At 38.0% G+C, this 19,890-nt stretch overlaps 1 protein-coding gene and 1 long non-coding RNA gene across 4 annotated transcripts; one reads left to right on the top strand and one right to left on the bottom strand.

Moving 5' to 3' along the window:
• The first annotated feature begins 21 nt into the window (after nt 1-21).
• On the top strand, nt 22-10,516 carry ZCRB1 (zinc finger CCHC-type and RNA binding motif containing 1). Of its 3 annotated transcripts, XM_064702583.1 has the most exons (9): nt 22-201; nt 1,175-1,255; nt 4,796-4,883; nt 5,039-5,067; nt 7,177-7,288; nt 7,371-7,478; nt 8,220-8,329; nt 8,435-8,510; nt 9,859-10,516. In XM_064702583.1, the coding sequence occupies exons 3-9, from the start codon at nt 4,800-4,802 to the stop codon at nt 9,988-9,990; spliced, it is 651 nt and encodes a 216-aa protein (XP_064558653.1). In that variant the 5' UTR covers nt 22-201; nt 1,175-1,255; nt 4,796-4,799; the 3' UTR covers nt 9,991-10,516. The 3 variants fall into 3 exon arrangements, with proteins under 3 accessions (XP_064558653.1, XP_064558654.1, XP_064558656.1); XM_064702584.1 differs by lacking the exon at nt 1,175-1,255 and having other exon boundaries at nt 23-201; XM_064702586.1 differs by lacking the exons at nt 22-201; nt 1,175-1,255 and adding an exon at nt 236-710.
• LOC135442614 (uncharacterized) lies at nt 8,414-12,654 on the bottom strand. The gene is made up of 4 exons (XR_010438691.1): nt 12,435-12,654; nt 11,913-12,101; nt 11,084-11,143; nt 8,414-8,836 (listed from the first exon to the last, which is right to left on the bottom strand). It is a non-coding gene; the product is annotated as an uncharacterized LOC135442614 (long non-coding RNA).
• Nucleotides 12,655-19,890: the final 7,236 nt, after the last annotated feature.

Here is a 19,890-nt window from a genome sequence, read left to right on the forward strand (position 1 = left end):
TGGCCGTGGCCCCGCCGGGAGCTGCGCGTCGCCGGAAACGCGACGGGCCGGGGCGGCGGCGGCGGCAGGCAGGGAGCCAGCCGTGTGTTCCGGGCTGTTCCGGGCCGTCCCGAGCCGTCCCGCCCCGCCGGGACCGCAGCTGCGCCTCGCCGGGCCGCTCGCACGATGGGCTCCCGCGCGGGCTGAGCCCCGCCGTGACGGGTACGCGGGGCCGGGGCACCGGGAGGCGCGAACGCTCGGTCACGGCTCGCTCGCTTCGGGCCTTTGCGGAACAGGAAGGGTGAAATAAGCGGCTGGTCGGGGACGCGCTGTGATGTTGTGGCCCAAGGTGTTAATACAGCGTGTGGAAGTTCCTGCAGCCTGTGGTTCTGTTGCTTTAATGTCGCTTTGCTCGCGCTGAACTCTGAACTAGATGATGTGTCTCCTGGTTTGAGGAGGAATGGGTGTCGCGAAGTGAGTTACCCAGATCTGCCCCGCCTGGGTGAACCTCTGGGTGACACCAGATGCGATTGAACCAAGCAGCTCTTCTCCCATCTTGGCTGTGCTGAGAATCCCCTTAAAAAGACGCTGCTGGAAAAGCTTTTGTGGGCTTTCCCTCTGGAGCGCGGGGAAAATGGTAGCATAGAAATTATGAACTTCTGAGGGCCCTGGGTCTCTCCAGGTGGAGGCAAATGAAGACAGCCCAGGCCTCCAGAGCACTCCTGACTTCTGTAGGTATTGCACATTTGTTGTCAAGTGAAGCAGTTACTGCTGTATCATCTTCATTCCCAGCAAAGTTTTAGTAAATGCTGATTAGTACTGGGGATGGAAATGGAGTCATATCATTATATCTGTCTGGAACAAAATTCTACTGATTTTGGCCAAGGTCGATGTGACACCTATATGTAATCTGGAAAAGGAACATATATGAATTCTAAGTGTTTGATAGATAGATAGTCTGGATTGATGGTCTGGTTGCCCAGTCTTACTGTCCCTAAGCTTTCTTAGTTAGATCAGTATGTAGAAGTGTTTTGATTCAAAGCACAGATTCTTTTTATGTTCCTCTTTGGCTTGAGCTGATTGTATTCTTTCTTTACTGATAGTGCTAATCTTATTTACCAACTCTTGATCCTATTTAATATTTGCTTGGTACTATTTAAGTGAGTATGAGATAAAACAGATTATTCTCTTACAGCTTGCTCCATGCCCCTTGTGCAGGGCAGAATTGCAGCAAGTGGTTGAGTGGTTGATACCCTTGTCAGGGACCAAGGAGAACGTGAGTTTGGTTTCATCCTTTACCAGACACTTGATTATTAGCCTGAGCCAAGCTCTTGCCACAACTAATGGTTTGTTGATTTGGGTCTAAACTCCATTGACACTATTAAATCAGGAAGAAAATACTGTACTTTGAGGATCAAGATAGAAACACTCTAATTGGCCTGAGCAGGAGTGTCTTGGGAAACTTGCTCACAAATCATTTGTACATACTTCACTTGATTAAGTTGTAGATCTAACATAGCTGCACTGCATTTAAAAACAAACATACAAGTTTGTGCTTTTAAGTTGAAATACCAAAGTTAAGTCATGGAAGTATAAGTAAATTTAGGCTCCACTTGATGATTCAGAGGCATCTGAGCTGTTTTAGTGGTGTCCTCATGTGTTCTGGGATAGAGTAGAAAAGCCAATTACTGAAATTAATCATTGTCTTTCTGTGATATCCCCAATACTAATGACAGATGCTGCATTGGATGTAAGCAAAATGTATTCATGTACCTGATCTATTTTTCAGGAGACTTAATCATTGCTGACAGATGGCTGTTGTCAAAAAATGGCTTCTTTTAGTTCAAGTTGTTAGAAAAGACAAAAAAGATTGAATTCCAGAAGTCATTGTAATGAGACATAACTCTATTGTCAAAGTTAGTATGTGAAAGTGATAAATGAAGAAGGCATTAATATTACAGAGAGGCCATTACATTAATGGGAATTGTGTGCAGTTCTGTGGAGGTATTGTAAAGGCTTTTAGCCAATGCTTTAAAGTTGAGTAATGAAGGTAATACCTTGAAGATCAAGAAAGCCCCGAAAAGCATCCAGGGTAAAATAGAAATATTTTGATTTGTTGAAAAGCTCTAGCAGGATATAGCCTTGAAACCAGGCTGTACCTGACTTTCAGTCGAGTCTCCTGCAGCAAGAAGAAAGCCGAGATGTTGTTTTTTGGTTCATTTGGAGATTTTTGTGAGGGAAGAGGATTTTTTTTTCTTGTCAGCTAAGCGGAGAGACTGATAATCATGGAGAAAGAATGTGATGAAAATCTTAAACTTATATTGGACATTTCTATGAAGTTAGAAAATTCCTGAAGTAGCAGGACTCTCAGCCCTGTAATGATGAGCCTCCAGATGACATGTCTTATCTGGTGACTTAGCTAAAGCTGGAACTGGCTTTTTTCACTCCTCTGACTAGAAAACATTATTATAATAACTGGTGATAACCATACAGTACTCCCTCTTGTATTAAAGTTGTGTCTGTATAGTGAGTCAGACATTAAAAATAAGCAGTGCTTGCACAACAATCCTAAACAGTACAAATTGAGAAGAATATTTGGGCAGTTGGAGCAGCAAAACTGTGAAACCCAAATTTGTCCAGGGGAGTAGAAACAAGGTTCAGCCTGAGCTGTCTGGCAGCCTGTGCTGTCAGGGTACAACTCTTTCAGCTTCTGGAAAAAGCAGTGTGCAGCAGGAAGTGGTGATTCTGTAGGCTGCTTTCATTAATAATTTCCTAACAACTGAGCTGTTAGGCCAGTAGTAATCTGTGCATGATGTCTCACCTTCTCTGTGGAGGTTTGCACTGTGGCATTGTGCAATATGCAGGCTGACTGCTCTCCAGCCATGCTGTTCTCCCCGGTGCCTGCCCATTAAAATGTGGGCTGCTTTGCTTGATGCTGCAAGGTGCTCCAGCTTCTCTTGCCTTTTAGGCAGAGTGAAATTGTTGTATTCAGATACTTGAGGTTCACCTCCAGTGTTTTCTGGTCCACTGCTGCAATATATTAGCACTGGCAATGTAGCACAGTGCAGTGTTGAGATTGCTCTTCCTGAATCCTTCTATCCACTGTACATCTGGATAGCTGCACTTCAGGCCATCCATTCACATGGCATGTTGCCAAGTCAGTCTGGTTAGGCTTGTCAAGGATACTAATGCCAAGCAGAAAGGAATTTGGGATAATGAACCCAGTCTGCCTAACAGCAGATGCAATGTGTGGCCTTTATTGCAAATTTATTCTGTTTTCATTTGCTTAACCTTTATGTTGCCATTTTCGCTCATGCCAGAAAACAGTCTCTGAACATGAAAAACCTCAAAATTGAATCACTTGGAAACTGCCACTGCAATGAATTGTGATACAGTAAGCATGTAAGGAAAGAGAAGCAAAGCACTTGGACAATCAGTGTCTACTGGGAATATCAGGCGTTCAGATAACTAAATCATGAAATGCCAGAAAGTATCAGCCGGATTAGAGTGTGATATGAGTTACTTTTGTTGGCACTTGGCCAAGCAATCTGTTCAGACTGGCTACCCAAGAAGTCCCCTAAGAAACTGTAATATGGCAGATGCTGATTTTAATACTTTAAAGTTTTTATCCCCATCAGCTTCTGTCTGCATTTTTAAAATAAGGTAGTCTTGCTGAAGAAGTGGCTTGATCCTCAGTTGGGAATTGGCTGGAGGTGCCAGGAAGCAGCAATAAGGCTGTAGGAAAATGGACAAGGAGGTAGAAATTGGACTGTGTAGGGAGTGGGTTTGCTGTACTATTTGGTGTGGGCTTTCATAAGGGGTATGTTTTGATCTTAAATTTTACTGACTTAGCTCTTGGTCTGAACTATGGCTACAGAATGGGTCAAAGAGAATGTTTTGCACAGACTTTACACCTCTAAAAATTTTGGGAAATGTCCAAATGTGAAGAAAACCATTGGCTTGTCATTTTCTAGTTAGTTTGATTACTCTTCACCTAGTATTAGATGATGTGTATGTGGTTATAATGGTAACCACATACCATTTTATTTTAATTGATTAATTGTTTCCAGACATATTCAGTTTCAAGAGCATAGAAAAGATTGGAAATTAATATGGAAAGATTGGAAATTTTCCTCCCTAGTCAGAAGGAGGAAGGGGAGTGCTTCTACAGAGATGCTTCTTTATGGTCAGCTCTGGACACTTGCAGTTCTAGAGGAGTGCAGAAACTTGAGCAATAGTTAAGAGAGGAGATGAAAGCTTGCCACTTTAGTATCATGCTACATTGACTTAAAAATGTATCTTAAAATTTATCTCCCTCCCCACAATAATTAGGACTCTGCTTTAGGGAAACTTTTTTTTTGCCCCCTTAACCAATTGTATTTTATTGTATGTTGAATGCAGCTGAGCTGATACTTGCATAAGAATCAGATCATGCTGGTACTAGTACAAAGGTCAGTAATTTGATATGTTGTCCCTAATGTTTAATAAATGGACATTGCTTGCTTCTTTTGGCCCCCAAACTTTCTAATTGCACAGATCAGCAGAGGATTATACTAAGTACACTAACTTGCCAGATTTTCTTGACAACAGATCAACTCACATAGAACAAAAATATGTTTGGATCCAGGAGATGAGGAAGGAATGTATGTCTTCTGTAGTCCATGAAGGCAAAGGAAATGAAAGCTGTGCTCTCCTGCAGCTTTATCATGGCTATCTGGGCTAGGTTTGAAATAAAATTCAAAGTCTTGAAACTATTTTTTTAATTTATTTCTTTGTTCAATACAGTTTAACTCTTCTCTCTTTTTCCTTTCATCAGAAAAATGAGTGGTGGGTTGGCACCAAGCAAAAGCACAGTGTATGTGTCCAATTTACCCTTTGCTTTGACTAACAATGATCTGTACAGGGTAAGTTTTAAGAGATGCATTGTTTAGATTAAACTTGTTGACAACAATTTTGACTGTAAAATCAATACTGATATATAAGTTTGTCATGATAAATTTATTATTAGTGAAATGCAATTGTCTGTTGTTAAATCTTTTTATTTTGTTTTATATTTCAGATATTTTCAAAGTATGGGAAAGTTGTCAAGTAAGTGACCTGATATGGCCTTCTATTTTTGTACCTCTCGTTTTAAATATTTTATGTCTTTCCTTCACTTGAAAGTCTTAAGCTTTTTGTAATTAAAGTATGAATGTGGAACTGTATTGAAGTTCTATTCATTTTTAATAAAGTATAAATTTAATTTAACAACTGAAAGTTCTTGCAGTTACATACATAATACAAGAATATTTGTGTTTGGGACAGGTTTTGCTAACCATTTTTGAAGAGCAAGTAGAATGTTGTTACATAGCATCAGTCTTTTCTCTGAAATAGTTGAAACAGTGTTCTTCTAGTATCATTCCCCTTTCCTTCACCACTGTGGGGCACAGTGGGTAAGTGTGAAAGTGAGAACTTCTTATGTGAACTAGATGTCACAGTTCCCACAATTGCAGCGTGCAGTTCTCTGTGATTCTAGAGGGGCTGATCATTGTTACTGCTTAGTGTTTTACCTAAAGCTACATGTAAGGCTGCATTAATGGCTTTCACTATGTGGGGTATTTGTGAACAATATATGTGAATATCTGCCTCTGTGTTCAAATGCTAGAAAGAAATGCCACAGGAAGGAACTGACTGGTTTGTTTCTTTTTTTTTAATTGGTCAGAATAAGGTGACTCAAGTCTTCAGTTTTTAAATAAACCAGCAAGTATCTTCTCTAATTTCTAGTCTGTTGCAGTAACCTGTGAGATACAGAGTTTCAAAGTTTATGAAGTCTCAGAAGTGTGTTTCAGGTTACAAATAGCAGGAAAAGCAAATATATTCTGACTATTATGACTTCAACTGAGTTTGTTCAGTAAGAAATCAGACTTTCTATGGCTCCGAGAAGTTCCCGAGTTTTTAAAGATTTGTCACACTTGATTCTTTCTTTTCTTGTGTTATTAACTGGTATGTTCAATATCCTGATTAGAAGTCTGACAGTCATACCAGGCTTCTGTTGGAATTCTCCAAAGAGTAGATTGGCATAAAAATTAATAGAATTGTCCTAAAGTCAGTTTGATTGACACTTGAACTTAATGCATGCAGTTGGACATGTCCAAGAGGCTTTGTTAGTAAAACAGTTAAGTTCAACCTTTTTGTGCATGTATTTGGGGAAATTTGAGATTTCTTTACTGCGTTTTTACCATGTGGGTCATCTGTTACTTAAACAGGTTTTATGTTAAGCCTTCTGTATTGAAGTGGGGTTCGGTTTTTTGGTTACTTCTTAGAATTTTGGCTTGCCCTGTGGCTGAACCTTGTTTTGCCTGTGGTGGACATAGGGAGGAGTGTATTCCCTACTTTTTTATGTGTACTTTGATTTTTATGTACATGCTCCCTGACATTCTGGTTCTCGCTGTTGTTGTTTTGTTAGGTTTTTTCAGGACTAAATACAACTGACACTAAGATTGAAAGAATTGAGGCTGTGTGGATTCCAGCCATACACACAACCAGGCCCTGTCTTCTAGATTTTTATCTTTAGGTTTTGTTTTACTGTTTCTAGATTTTCATGAACTTCTCAGTGTGCTATTGAAGCTGTTGATTTCAATGTTAAACTGAAGATTTAACTTTGCATGTCATGTGAAATAACACATGCATCTGTGATCTTTGGCTTTCAGTTGGAGATATTTGTAGAACAGTACTACATATAGGTAGTGTTTCCTGTTGTGAACCTGTTTAGCTGATTAGTCCTACACAAACATAGATTTCTCAGTTTGGAGGCAGTTCACACTGTGATTTTCATCAATAATAGCAATGGTTGAAAGATTACTCATTGAATTTTCCTTTCACCTCCAGTATATGTAGTTCCCTCCAGTTAGGTTGCTTGTAAATTTAAAGATTATGTTCTCTGTTCTTCAAGTCACCCAAGGGAATTAAGAGTGATACTAGTCCCAGAAAGACCCACATGCTTTTTAAAAATCATCTCCACTCTACCTCTAAATACATGGCCAGGTTAGCTGCTCCTTTGAATTTCTGTTTAATGAGGATTTTTATTGTTAAATATACTTGAACTCTTTTGCTGTGTAACAAAGGTAAGATGCCCCTAAGATTTAAAAGGAAAAAGAAATCTCTGAAATAATTTTCATGTGTTTCACTAAAATCAATAATGTGGTTATATGTTTCCAGAGTTACCATTATGAAAGATAAAGACACCAGAAAGAGCAAAGGAGTTGCCTTTATTTTGTTTTTGGATAAAGAATCTGCACAAAACTGTTCTCGGGCACTTAATAACAAACAGGTAAGTTGTGGAAAGTTTTTATGGCAGGAGGGTTGGGCTTTCAGTCCCAAAACATTTACCTTTTCTTTCCAATTTTCTGTAGTTGTTTGGAAGAGTAATAAAAGCAAGTATTGCCATTGATAATGGAAGAGCAGCAGAATTCATTCGCAGGCGTAACTACTTTGATAAATCTAAGTGTTACGAATGTGGGGTGAGTAAAACCAAAAATGTAGAGAAATGGACAAAGATTGTGGATTGACATAAGAATAACTTAATAATTGAAATAATACTAAATAGTAGTAGTAATAGTAGATGGTAATGAAAGAAACAAAGAGAAATAAAACCCAAGAAAAATAAGTGATGCACATGAAAACTATTGCAATGACTGCCTCCTACTCTTTGCTTCAAAGTATCTGCTTTTGTTATATCTTTGGAAGTTCATGATTTAGCTGGCAGTAAAATAAATACAGGAAACAACTGTTCTATATAAAGTGAGTTTTAAATTTTAATTAATTCCTGACTTTTTCTGAACATAGTAATGTAGGACAGTGATATTTGGATAGTATTTAATGTCCAATACAAGTGTTATATTCATAACACTTCTTACAGCAAAAATATCACCTCGCTCCTGTGTCATAAATTGTTAATTCTTATGTTTCTGTCTTGTTTTGAATCTAAACCACGTGTAGTGTATTCAGTTATTGTAACAGACAAAGAAATCTACTGTGCTTGTAGCTTGTTCTGAGTTTGCAGTTAAGCATGCATATCACCACTAATCTCTCCATTTCCATGGCAAGCCTAGAGAAGAGTTTGTCTTCTGTGTGCTAATTCAGCATTCCATTTATCTTACTAATTGCTCCCATGATTTCCCCCATGAACTTTGCTCATTACAGTTTTTAATGTATAGTTGTTTGTAATGGCTTCTGTTAAGTAATATTTCTTTTTCTCCAAGGAAGCAGGACACTTAAGTTATGCTTGTCCTAAAAATATGCTAGGAGAGCGGGAACCACCAAAAAAAAAAGAAAAGAAGAAGAGAAAGAAAATAGTGGAGCCAGAAGAAGTGTATGTATATTGAGTTACATGTTACTACTTCTTTTAGGAAGCTTTTTCATACTAAACACTTAAATTAAAGATCTATAAATTTTTCTCTCTCCCTGCACAATGAAGTGAGGAGGAAGAAGAGAGTGAAGAGGAAGGTGAAGACCCTGCTCTAGATAGCCTCAGCCAAGCCATAGCTTTTCAGGTACAAAATTGAAGCATGGCATATTTATTATATTTTTTTTAATTCAACTCCCTTCTTTAGCTGCTTTTCAGAAGCTCTGATATACATGCATTTGTCTGTCTGCTCTGTAGCACTTAGTGGTAGCAGTAGTTGATAACTGTAGTTGGCTTCTTTACATTGCAGGCATGTTCAGTGGAATTTTGTTTGGTTTTCTTGCTCTTTCACTATTGCTGCATTTGTGTGTTGCAGCCTTTTTTCCATTCAAGCTGCTTTGGTATTTTCTTGTGTCATCTCTGCTGTGATGCTCTGTTAGGTTTTTGCCCACAAATCCCTCCTTACTTTGTTGTCTGAGGAGATAAAAAACCAGTTATGTATAAGTGACCAGACACATCCTCTGTCCTCACTGGAATGTCCTTGAACATTTATTACTGGGACACTTCCTTTGCCCAATACAGACCATCACATTCTCTAACTGACCTCATCTCCCAAAACATACTGAATGCATATTTTTTTATGTAGCTAGCTTATCTAACATCTGTATTACTGTCTTTATTACTTCTTTATCTCTACACCCTTTTGCTTCATGAAACAGAACAAGCCTGACTTGATATTCAAATTTCTTGGGTCCCTGGGCAACATGGTTGCCTATGTGCCTGTCGTCCCCCCAAAAAAACCCTCAAGAATTAATAACTTTGTTCTGAACGTGACTGTAATGAGTGCAGGACTTTTACATGATGATGTCCAAAAAAGTGATGCACATATTCACAGTGTTCCTCTCTTTCCCCAAAAACTCCACAATTGGAAATAAAACCTATAAAGGCAGGAAACATTCTCATTTCTATTGATGCCTCACTATCACCATCCAAAGATTTTTAACTGGTAAAAATAGGAAGCTTCTATTTAAACTATTAGTTGGATAACCTTCAGTAATAATCCCCAAAGGCACTCATTATGTGAATGAATGACTGCAAAGGACAATAGATAGAAGACTTATTAACAGAACAAAGCTGATTCAATAACATCAGTTTAAAACATGAGGCATTTTTTGCTTTAGATCTCAGCTAAAGAGATCTGCTTAGATTTTTTGCTTTAGATCTCTCTATATTTTTGGAAGTTTGCCATAGGCAAAATTCCTCTTTTTGAGAATACATGATGGTCCAGGCGGCTGCTGTGGTGTAGAAGACAGCTTATATGTGAGAACTACGTTCAGAAATGTTCCCTAGTGCTTTGATCACACAGTTTATCTGGAAATAAACCCTTGTACTTCTTTAACTTATTTAAGAATTCAGTGTATATTAAGAATTAGCATTGTTATTTGTAGTGCATGTTAATTTTTCTTAATCCCAGCTAATACTTTTCTTCATTACAGCAAGCCAAAATTGAGGAAGAACAACAAAGATGGACACAGACTGCAGGGGAATCTTCCATTTCAGATGATTCAAAACGTCCACGGATTAAGAAAAGTGCTTATTTCAGTGATGAGGAAGAACTTAGTGACTGAAATAATACTGTTCTAAATGCATATATCAGATATATATAGTGTACATTTTGTAAAGTGCTACTAAGTGATCTGTAATACAGGTTTGTTTTGGTGTTGAAGACAGTGAAAATCATGGGGTTGTTTTATTCTGTCCCCTGATTCTCCCATCTTTTTATATCTGTGTCTCAAAACCTTTCATTTCAAGGCAACTTTTTAAGAAAATGATGTAATTATACACTTAAATCCAGAAAAGTATCTGTGAGAGTGCATCTTGCAGTTAGTGTCTAGACCCAAGTCCTAGCAGTGAAATGTTTCATGAGAGAATTTCTCAAGGCTTTTTTCCTAAGAGGAGTTCCTCTTAGGATGACTGTTAACACCACTGATGCTTTATGTGTTGGTCTGTTTGGAAGCAGTGCTTTAGTAGTACTTCAGTAGATTATGAAACTTGCATTAGTTCCTCTGCATAGGGTTGAATTTCAGCTTTAAGTATTGTCTTTTTACCATTCGTGCAGTACTATAATAAATTATTGTTACATCAACACCATTTCTCCTGACTGCAGTTTGAGTGCTAACAGTAAGTAGGGTTATCCACAGAGTTTTAAATACATTTGGATCTAACCTGGATCACATCTGAGCCTGTTAGCAAAATCCAAAAGGCATTGTTTCCTACATGCCTAAAAACAGCTTCCATGTGTACTTGGAACTGTCGTGGTCTCTTAGCAAAGTGTGTTGCCACGTATTTTGCACATAAAGCTTTTCAGACTTTCTGTGTCCTTAGATCTCTCTAGGGTTCTAGGCATGCTGTCCTGTAGCTGTGATGGTTCCCAAAACCACAGACACGTGGTGGTAATGGTACCCATTTTATACTGGTGTGTAGTCTAAACTCTTCACTTTTAGGAAGCACAATATAAAATACATTCACAATTTCACACTTTGAATAAGAGATGAGCTGTCCTCTTTCTATTTTCAATTCTTCCTGTTTGCTCATCAGGACTTGATTTTCTTCCAAATATAGAAAATGTAAATCCAAATATAACATTATGTATTCTTAATTAATACCAATTTATATTCAAAAATGTAACTGCGTGCAAAGCGAAGAAACATGCACACTCACCCTCTAAGCTAATATAAAGTAGTGACATTCAGAACATCCTTCTGGTGCCTTCTGTTGCTCCTTAAACACAAGAATTCAGAAACAAGAATGAAGTAATTCAAGTTCTTTCTGTGCAAGCTCAAGTCAGAATAGGAAGGAGTATTGGCCTCTAGATACAGAAAGATCTTGGACTCAGTAATCCAAGGAATGTTTTTAAGACTGACTGACTTTTTGCTAAAAGTACTATATATTAAATCTGAAGCTTCCTTCACTGAATTTCAGGAAGATCTCTTAATACTTAACAGCTGAGAGCTGAACTGCCAGGCATATTAATAAATAAAAATCACTCTACATCATGTATGTGTGCAATAATGAAGCTTGAGGAGTTCTAAACTCTACTAAACAAGCAAGTAATGCTGCCAGCATGCTTTTTGTCAAATGTTAGGTTAGGGCTCAATGGCAGTCCAAAAAAAAAACCCCGAAAAAAAGATTATGCCACTACATAAAATCAGAGTTGGTCTTCTTCTCAAATACCATATTCAATGCTGGTTTTAAAATAAGATAGAAAACTAGAATTTGACAGAACCAGTTTGACTTGGTCCATGACTTTGGTCTGGAAATATTTGATAGCTTGTAAGAATTAAGATTTCAGTGAAGTGATTAGACAGCAATCTTCCAACTTTTATTTCATTACACCTTGTAATGTAGTAGTGGAACTCACTGTCATGAGATTTTTTCAGGATCATGGGGTCAAAAGGATTTGACTTACATGTGGAGCATGATATTTTAAAATGGTAAAGTCTGCTCAGAAATATCCTCAAATAAAAAATAAAATTGACATTGTTCTGACCTAATACAGTACTTTTCCAGAGTTCCAGTAGCTGAGGCGCATTGATGCATCTTTCTAGTCTGCTGCTTCTGCCTCACTGCTTTCCCCATAGGGTTTGGTTTTGTCAGCATGAAACAGTAGCTCTGTCCAGGCTGTTCCAAATGTACCAGTGTTGTTCCTTCATGCTCTTTTGTTCCAAGCATAAAGTCACTTGAGGTAGGTGACATTGGAAAAGAAACATAAAAATGAACCTGCTTCTGTGCAGAACTGGGATTTAGAATTTTTTCATGTTAAATCATCTTCCTTTAACTGTTTTCTTAATTCTTAACTTCTGTTGATCAGTAATGTGTGTAGTTTTTGTATTAGAAGGCATCTAATGCCTAAAATACAGTCAAAAGGGAATTTCAGGAATAGGATTTTTGCACTTGTCTTCCTGAATAATTTTAAGTTTCAGTTCTTTGTTGGCAAGCTAACAAAGCATTTATACGTGAGAAATTCAGAACACTAGCATTAAATAACCATTAAATTAGATAGCATAAGTACCTGTTCTTGAATACAAAGTTGTTTTCTAGAGCACCCCCAATGCAGCTGCTTCATTGTGAGGAAAAAAAAAATAAGGCCAAAATTTGTCAATAAAGTCTCTTTATGACTCTCAGTGTAGAGGGATCTGCTCCTGTTGATGCCTATCCTCCCTTACTCTAATCAGCATGGCTTCAGACTTCCACCTGAATCCCATCAGGGCTGGGGAGCAAGGGAAAGGGTTAACCAGGCTCCTAATTTAGATCAGGCCAAGAGGGTGCAATTAGTGTGCAAAGCTCAAGCAAGCAGTTGTGCTTTTGTCAGTTTGGTATCATAAAGCAGGAACAGCTGTTGGTGGCTCTGGGCCAGACAGGTGAGATTGGGTAGCCTTGTTATCAAAAGAGAGAAGAATAGAAAATGCCTTGTAGAACAGTTTCCTGTTTTTGTTAGAAAAACCACAGAGTTTTCTTCTGAGAGGTTTGTGTTCAAGCTGTATGTTTGGGGCTATTCTTAATACTTTGAGGCACTACCTTAGGCTTGCAAACTGAATTCTGGTTTTAGAGTATAAATAATATGTCCCTGATTGTAGAGAAATTTATGCTAAGTGGGAGAGTTTTGGTTTTTTTTAAATAATGTCAAAATCTCATGTCTCTCTGTAAATATCTACTTACTAGATTTTGTCTTTTGTATTTTCAAAACAGCTTGAAAATTGTCCAAATATGTTCTGGGTCATAGGACCTCTCATCTATTGAAATGGCTAACACAGTAGTGTCTACAAAATCACTAGGAGATGCCTTTTATCTGTCCTTGGGGAGGAAGGGATATGGAAGTGGGATAAGGATGATTAGCTTAATTGATTATAAATGGTATTACTCATACTGTGCCTGTGCAGCACTTGTTAAAACCACTGCAGCCGTGAGATACAGGAGTAATTTTAGTCCATGTTTAGTAGGCTCCCACTATGTTTCTGGCACATTCAGGTTACTACTCTCAGTAGAGCAATAGAAAGGACTGTAAATATCAAGTACTAAATGTACCTAAATAGGTGATCCCTGGAAGAAATTGTAAACACTTTATCTTTGGCTTCTGGGTCATTGTGTTTTCTGGGATAGCCTTTCTTTAATCTGCAGAGATGACTGAATGTAGCATAGGAAGGTGAGCTGTGCAGGCTGTTTAAAATTTTAAAATATGGTTTACATCTAGCTTTTCTAAGCAATTTAATAAGTGCTACTATGAATGTTTCTATTTTATTTTGTATCTGCAGTGTCAATGTGATGATATATTCCATCACTCTTCTATAAAAATATTTCAATAATATTCTTCCAAATGTACTATCTTAAAATAACTGGCATTTGATAGCTGATTGCTTTTTAGTATAGATTACAAAACCATTTTTTAGGTGTCCTTAAAATGCTCATCCTCAGCAGCTTTGTTTATCTTACAGATCTTAAGAGGGTGAGGGTTGTTTCCTGTAGCTGTTGAAGGCAATTAAAAAAAATTACTACGCTGCTTCTTCTTTACAGAAAAAGGTGTAAAGTGGAGGATTTAATCACTTTTAATGTAGATGACCTTATTTCTTGTATCTGTGCTGGTATCTGTAAAACATATCCTAGAAGGAATAAGCTGAGGAAATAGTCCTTGTAAAGAAAGCAACATTTTTTAGGTTGAACAATTGTACAGGTTTGAGAAACAGCATTCCATCACTGTCAGGCTAACCCTGACCCTGCTGTGCATTCAAACAGAGGAAATGTGTGCTTATGCATGCATTTAATGGATGTGACAGGTAATGCAGCAAGTAAAGAGTTGCAGAAATTGTGGCAGTGGAATGTGATAAAAGTGTGTGAAACATTTAACCAACCCAGTTAGGGAATGTGGGTCACAGTGGCTTGAAGAAATACCACAGTTACTAATATGAGAAGTTTCCTGTCTGATGAATAGGGTGCTTCAGAGAATCAAAAGCAACTCTGAGGTTTTAGGTTCATGAAAGGCAATGGCTATGAACCTACATCAAGATGAGCGGATCCATTAAAATTCAGTTTTATCAATGTCCAGTTAAAGAGAATTAGAAGGCATCCAAATTTGGTTACTGCATCAAGCTCAGTGCAGTGCTGCAAAAATTGTCACTTGGTTGCAGAAGTAAAAATGCATTATTTTAACTACTTGTGTGGAGGCAGAGGATGTAGATGTGCTCTGTTCAAAGAACACATGTGGCTTTGGAAGAAGGAGGGTCCCAAAATAGAACCAAAAGGCATATTAAAGACTCTGTGGGTATACTGTGAAGTTCCAAGGCGCTAAATTGTATTTTTAGAGAGGGCTAGAACTGCTTGTACCATGTTTGCTTAATTGAAGAATTGGTGGTTTATATTTGAAAATTATCAACCTTTTGGTAGTACAAGTTTATACTGGTGTTCAAATGCTCAAGTAAGGAAGAGAAAATAAAGGAGGATACAGTTCTACAAAAGACCTCACTTGAGATGTATTTGATGTGTGAATTTGATTAGGTGGCAAAGAGCCATCTGCCCACGAAGCCTGGAGCCATGAGGGTGCATATAAAATGAAACGACTGAGCAGCATATGGCAGTTAGGAGAGATGAGAACATGCAGTACTTGGATGTGCTGCTTTTGAGTTCGTGAACCATGTATCTGGAATGAATGATTGTAGTCCTTGAAATTATGTTCTTTCCAAGAAAGTTTTTGAAAATTTGTCAGCTAGGTTTATTTTCATCTGCTGCAACATAACATTCTAAAGAGTTTTTTTTACTGTAGGAGGCTTTCACAGGAAAAGCTTAACTGAGGAAACTTGGTTAATTAAAATCTGGAACACAGTTCTGTTCCAGGGTGGATTCTCTGGAGTCCCAAGCCTGGGGCATCCCAGAGAATGCAGGGCCCCAGGGCCTTATTCATGTTCATATCTAATTTAGCTGAAGCTGCTGGAGAATGTCCAGAATTCTCTTCATTCACTGTAAAATTTAGGTCAAGCCCATGATTAAGTACTTGAGTTCAGGGTAAAGTAGCCCTTGAAAAACTTTCACCTTTTTTTTACTCTGGTGTTATTTGTGCCAGGATGGTGGATTTTGTACTGTATTGCACACCTTTGAAATGGCAAACTGGTTGACAAGAAGGTACTCAGCTCTCTTGATCTGACTGTGGTAGGAGCACTGCACAGAGATTACTTTGCACCTTTAATAAAGGGACAAGGCATAATTATTATAGCAGCATTGTCTGGATGCAATTTCACTGCTTCCAGGGGCTGGGAGCCAGTGGAGAAGGGAAGAAGGCAGGCAGGGCAAAGAATGAGTAAGCAAAATACCCATCCAGAATAAGTGTATATCAATGTTGCGCTAAACATTTTCAGGTTTCCTTCTACATATTCTCCTCTTCACTGTACTTTAGTTCAGAGTTTATGTGGATTTAATTTACAGGGTTTTCTGGAGTATGTACATGTAATATATCTAACTGCACAGACTTCATTTCAGTCACATAGAAGTATGACATGGATTATATTAACGCAAATGAGGTTCACTGCTTCTTCATGTTGTCTTCATGCCTTAACTGGCTTTTCTGGGGCACAATTGTACCTATCTGTTAGAAGAACTATTCTTTGTACACTTTCTACATAGGTAGATTCTGACATGAGAAACTTGAGTGTAAACAGCACAGTGGATTTGTGGATATTAAGAGAATCTGTTCTGGGAAGGAAAGGATAGAGAGCTTCAGATGTGAGACAAAAACAAATAAGAAAAATGGCAGATGAGACTGAGTATTTTGGTATCATAGAGTTCAGTATCAGAATAAGGGACAAAAGGGAGCAAAACAGGTTGATGAAAAAAAAACACACATAGGAGCACATATGCCTGTAGCATTAATTCCCCTCCATTTAAAGAAGGCTTTTATAGGTAGTGAGTGATTCTGCATATTGCAGTGAAGGTTTGTTTTTCCACATTCAACTCTGCACTCACTTACCTAGTTTTTCTCAGGTGCTAGACTTCACAGCAAGATGGTAAACATGGATGCAACTCAGCATTTTTTTGAAAAATAAGGTAACAAATGACTTCTCAGTCTATCCTTTGTTACCAGTTATTGCTCAAGAGGGCTTCAGCCAATAACTAACTTAAAAGATCTAATGATGTATCTGAAAGCTGGTGTCTCTTAAACTCCCTTCACTGATGTCCTGTCCCTCCTTCCCCCATGGGACTGTACTGTTCAGAACTTTCTCCAGTTTTTCAAGCTGTTGGGGTGGCAAAGTCCTCATGTCTGTCTTCACTTCACCAGTTATATGATTTATGTTGAGGGTTCTTTCCCTTCTTCATAACTTGCTATTGGTTCTTCTGCCAATAATGAACACTTCCTCCTTAGATTTCTGACTCTCAGATGTATAGATTTCCATTCTGTGCATTTTTTTGTGTGATATCCAGTGTGCAGACCAGCTTCAGGACATCTCATTTTAAATATATCTTACCTGCAAGATGCTTTTTTTAAAAAACAACCTTGCTTTCCAGCTATGCTCTTCATTTAGTTATTCTGTCCAATTACTTTTCTACTTGTATTGTCATTGACTAAATTTAGTGTTTAAATAATGGCCTAGGTTTCCAGCTGAAGGAGACTTTACTTGGTCATGTTTTTCCTTCAGTAAGCTGCTAGTAATGTGAGTTGTTCTGTTATCTTCTCTCTTACTTAGCTCATCTATTTTTAATTAATCAAAAAATATAAAATGTTTCAAAATGGAAACAACCCTAGCAAGCTCAAGTGAACAACTAATAAAAAAGTTCATCTTGTGTTTTGCTCTAAAATTACTTGTATTAATAATGAATAAGGAATTTAATTCCAAAATCTGTTGACTGGGAACTTTACTGACATATCAGTATCTCTCTGTTCCTGCAACGTATTTGGTATAATTCCTTCACATAATATGAAGGAGTTAAATTAAATTCACTAAGATTATTAAAATATACGTGGTCATTATTAAATGAATTGTAGCAAAGCCAGCAATGAATTGCACAGGTTAATGTTTGCTGCCATGTTTGTTGACAGATATATCATACTTGGGCTTCAACTGATTAGAGAGGCCTAGAAACTATGTTTCAAATGTCTAGACATATTCCTTTGGAGAATACTCAAGTATAAGTTTCATACATGCCTCCAGTCTAAGTGATAAATGCATTATTCATTCATAAGTAGTTTTAAAATGTGTATTTTGTGCCACAGTATTATGGTAGGCATTATTCTTTATGTTACTATCTTAAAAGGCTTATTAGATGTTCCACTGCTTTTTTTCTTTCTTTTTTCCCTCGTCCTTTTCAAGGGTTTCAGAGATCATTGCAGGAATCTGCTGATGTTTAGCAGAAGACATTTAGAATCATACCTTCAGTTCTAAAATAGAAAGTACTGTGATGAGGAATCTGTAATATTTGTACATGACTTCGAAGATACTGTCTTAAGCTTATGCATTCCATTTATTGTACTGCAATTCACATAGAAACAAAAACAAGCTCAATGGCCCTTTTAGTAAAAACAAGCTAACCAGCAGATGGTTATTCCATATTTGGATTTATATTTCTATAGATCTGTAGTAAGGCTGCTTCCCAAAAGGTTCATATTTCTTACTAGCACTTCTACTGCTGAATAGTGGTTTAGGGAAACTGCATTTCAACTTAAATTTCAGTTACAGGAGGGAACTGAGAGACTGGGAGGAGACACAGTAGATTGTTATCATTTACATGGCATTTACATAGTTTGTTAAGAAACAGGAAAGCAAAGAAGCCACCTGGCTGAGGAGAAATGCCAGATAACTGGATCATTCACTAATACTGGTTTCCCAGCCTACTTGTCTCATCCAGAGACAGTAACTCGTGTCACTTAGTAAAATTGTCATTGATACCATTGATTTTCAAATAGAGTCACAGGAAAAACTGAAGCAGTGAGAAATGAGAAGTTGGAGCTCATGGGAAGTGGTCAAGAGCAAAACACGCACTTCTTCAAAAAAGCAGTGATAAAGGCATTATTGCCAACTACTTCAAAGTCAAATAAAATTAGGAGTGAGCTAAGAGTCCAACTTAAGAAAACTTCAAAGATGGTTAAAAAAAGAGGGGTGGAACCTCGTCCAGCTTGCTAAGTGTAATTAGCACAAGAATACAGATGCAAAATCAAAAGATCAGCCAATCAATCAAGAAACAATGATGTGTGTTGTTTAAAGATTGAAGAATAAGGACTATGTTAATAAGGTAAAACCAGGGAGCAAATTGATCCATCCTGCAACAGGTCTTGAGTGCCCCAGCTGGAAAACTGAGGTGTTTCATCCTTGGCAGAAGGGGCCCTCACTGTCAAAGCCAACTGCAATGCTAGTGAAAACCCATGAGAGTGAAAGCTGCAGCTGGGGAAGAAAGGGGTAGGGAATGCTTCAGTTGGTTAGATGTTGTTAAAGAGGTTAGGCCTCCATAGAGAACCTAGGCAATTTTAGGAGCTGTCTGTGAGAATTTACATTTACACTCAGATTCTGGTTTTAGAAAGTGGGAGCTGAGGAATTTCAGACCTGTGGTTTAAAAAAGATCCAGGAACAAAATTAGCAAGCAAAGATGTGAGCTGTAAAACAAAGTTAATATAGGCTCAAATCAATCTAATGTCTTTCTGTAGGAGCTTGTCATTCTTACATGTAAAAGAGAGGTGGTAGATGTCATTTATCTTGACTTCTTCAAGATTTGTGCTATTGTGACATAGTAACAATATAAATGCCATTACTGCAACCCAAGTGAAGATTTGGGGGAAAAACTGCTTTTAGCACTTTGCAGACAATGTGATGTGATGTACTGAGTGGGGTTCTGCAGAGATCTGTCATGAATGAGATACTGTTTTATAGTCTCTTTAAAACCCTGGATGGTGGAATGGAAAATATGCTTGTGAAAACTTGAGAATTATGAGCATCATAGGACACCAGCTGTCTTGGCTTTTCATCTGATACTACTGAATATTGAATGGGCATAAGAATAGCTCTTCCTTTCTGATTGCTCCTGAGCTAATCTGTTACCTCCAATGACCTCTGCAAGTACCTTCTGCTCAACCCGTGCTTCTTCCATGCTGGCATAGGCTGCACCAGCTGAACTCATCTGTGCTCAAGGCTTAAGTATCATTGTCCTATGGGGACAATAGCAATATGATTGATATCTAGACAGAATATTTTTATAAAGGTTTTCCACATAAAAATGAGACTGAAACTCCTAAAATTAGTTTTACACACCTGACCATTTTTGCCTGTGCGATCTAAGTGTCCAGGAGATTCTGTATCTCTGTCCCAGAGAATGGCAGAACCGATGTTTGATTAATGAACACTGGAACATTTCAGAAAGTGAGCCTTTAAACCTGGGTGGGCTAAGTTGCTTTGGTTTGTGAAGGGGGGCTGGTTGGTTGGGGGGGAATGTTTTGTTTGTCAGGTTTTTTTATCTTCAAAGCTCCTGGCTAGGAAAACAAGACTCTCTTTTCCTTGGAG

This window comes from Zonotrichia leucophrys, chromosome 1A, assembly GCF_028769735.1.
Source record: "Zonotrichia leucophrys gambelii isolate GWCS_2022_RI chromosome 1A, RI_Zleu_2.0, whole genome shotgun sequence".
NCBI classification, from domain to species: domain Eukaryota; kingdom Metazoa; phylum Chordata; class Aves; order Passeriformes; family Passerellidae; genus Zonotrichia; species Zonotrichia leucophrys.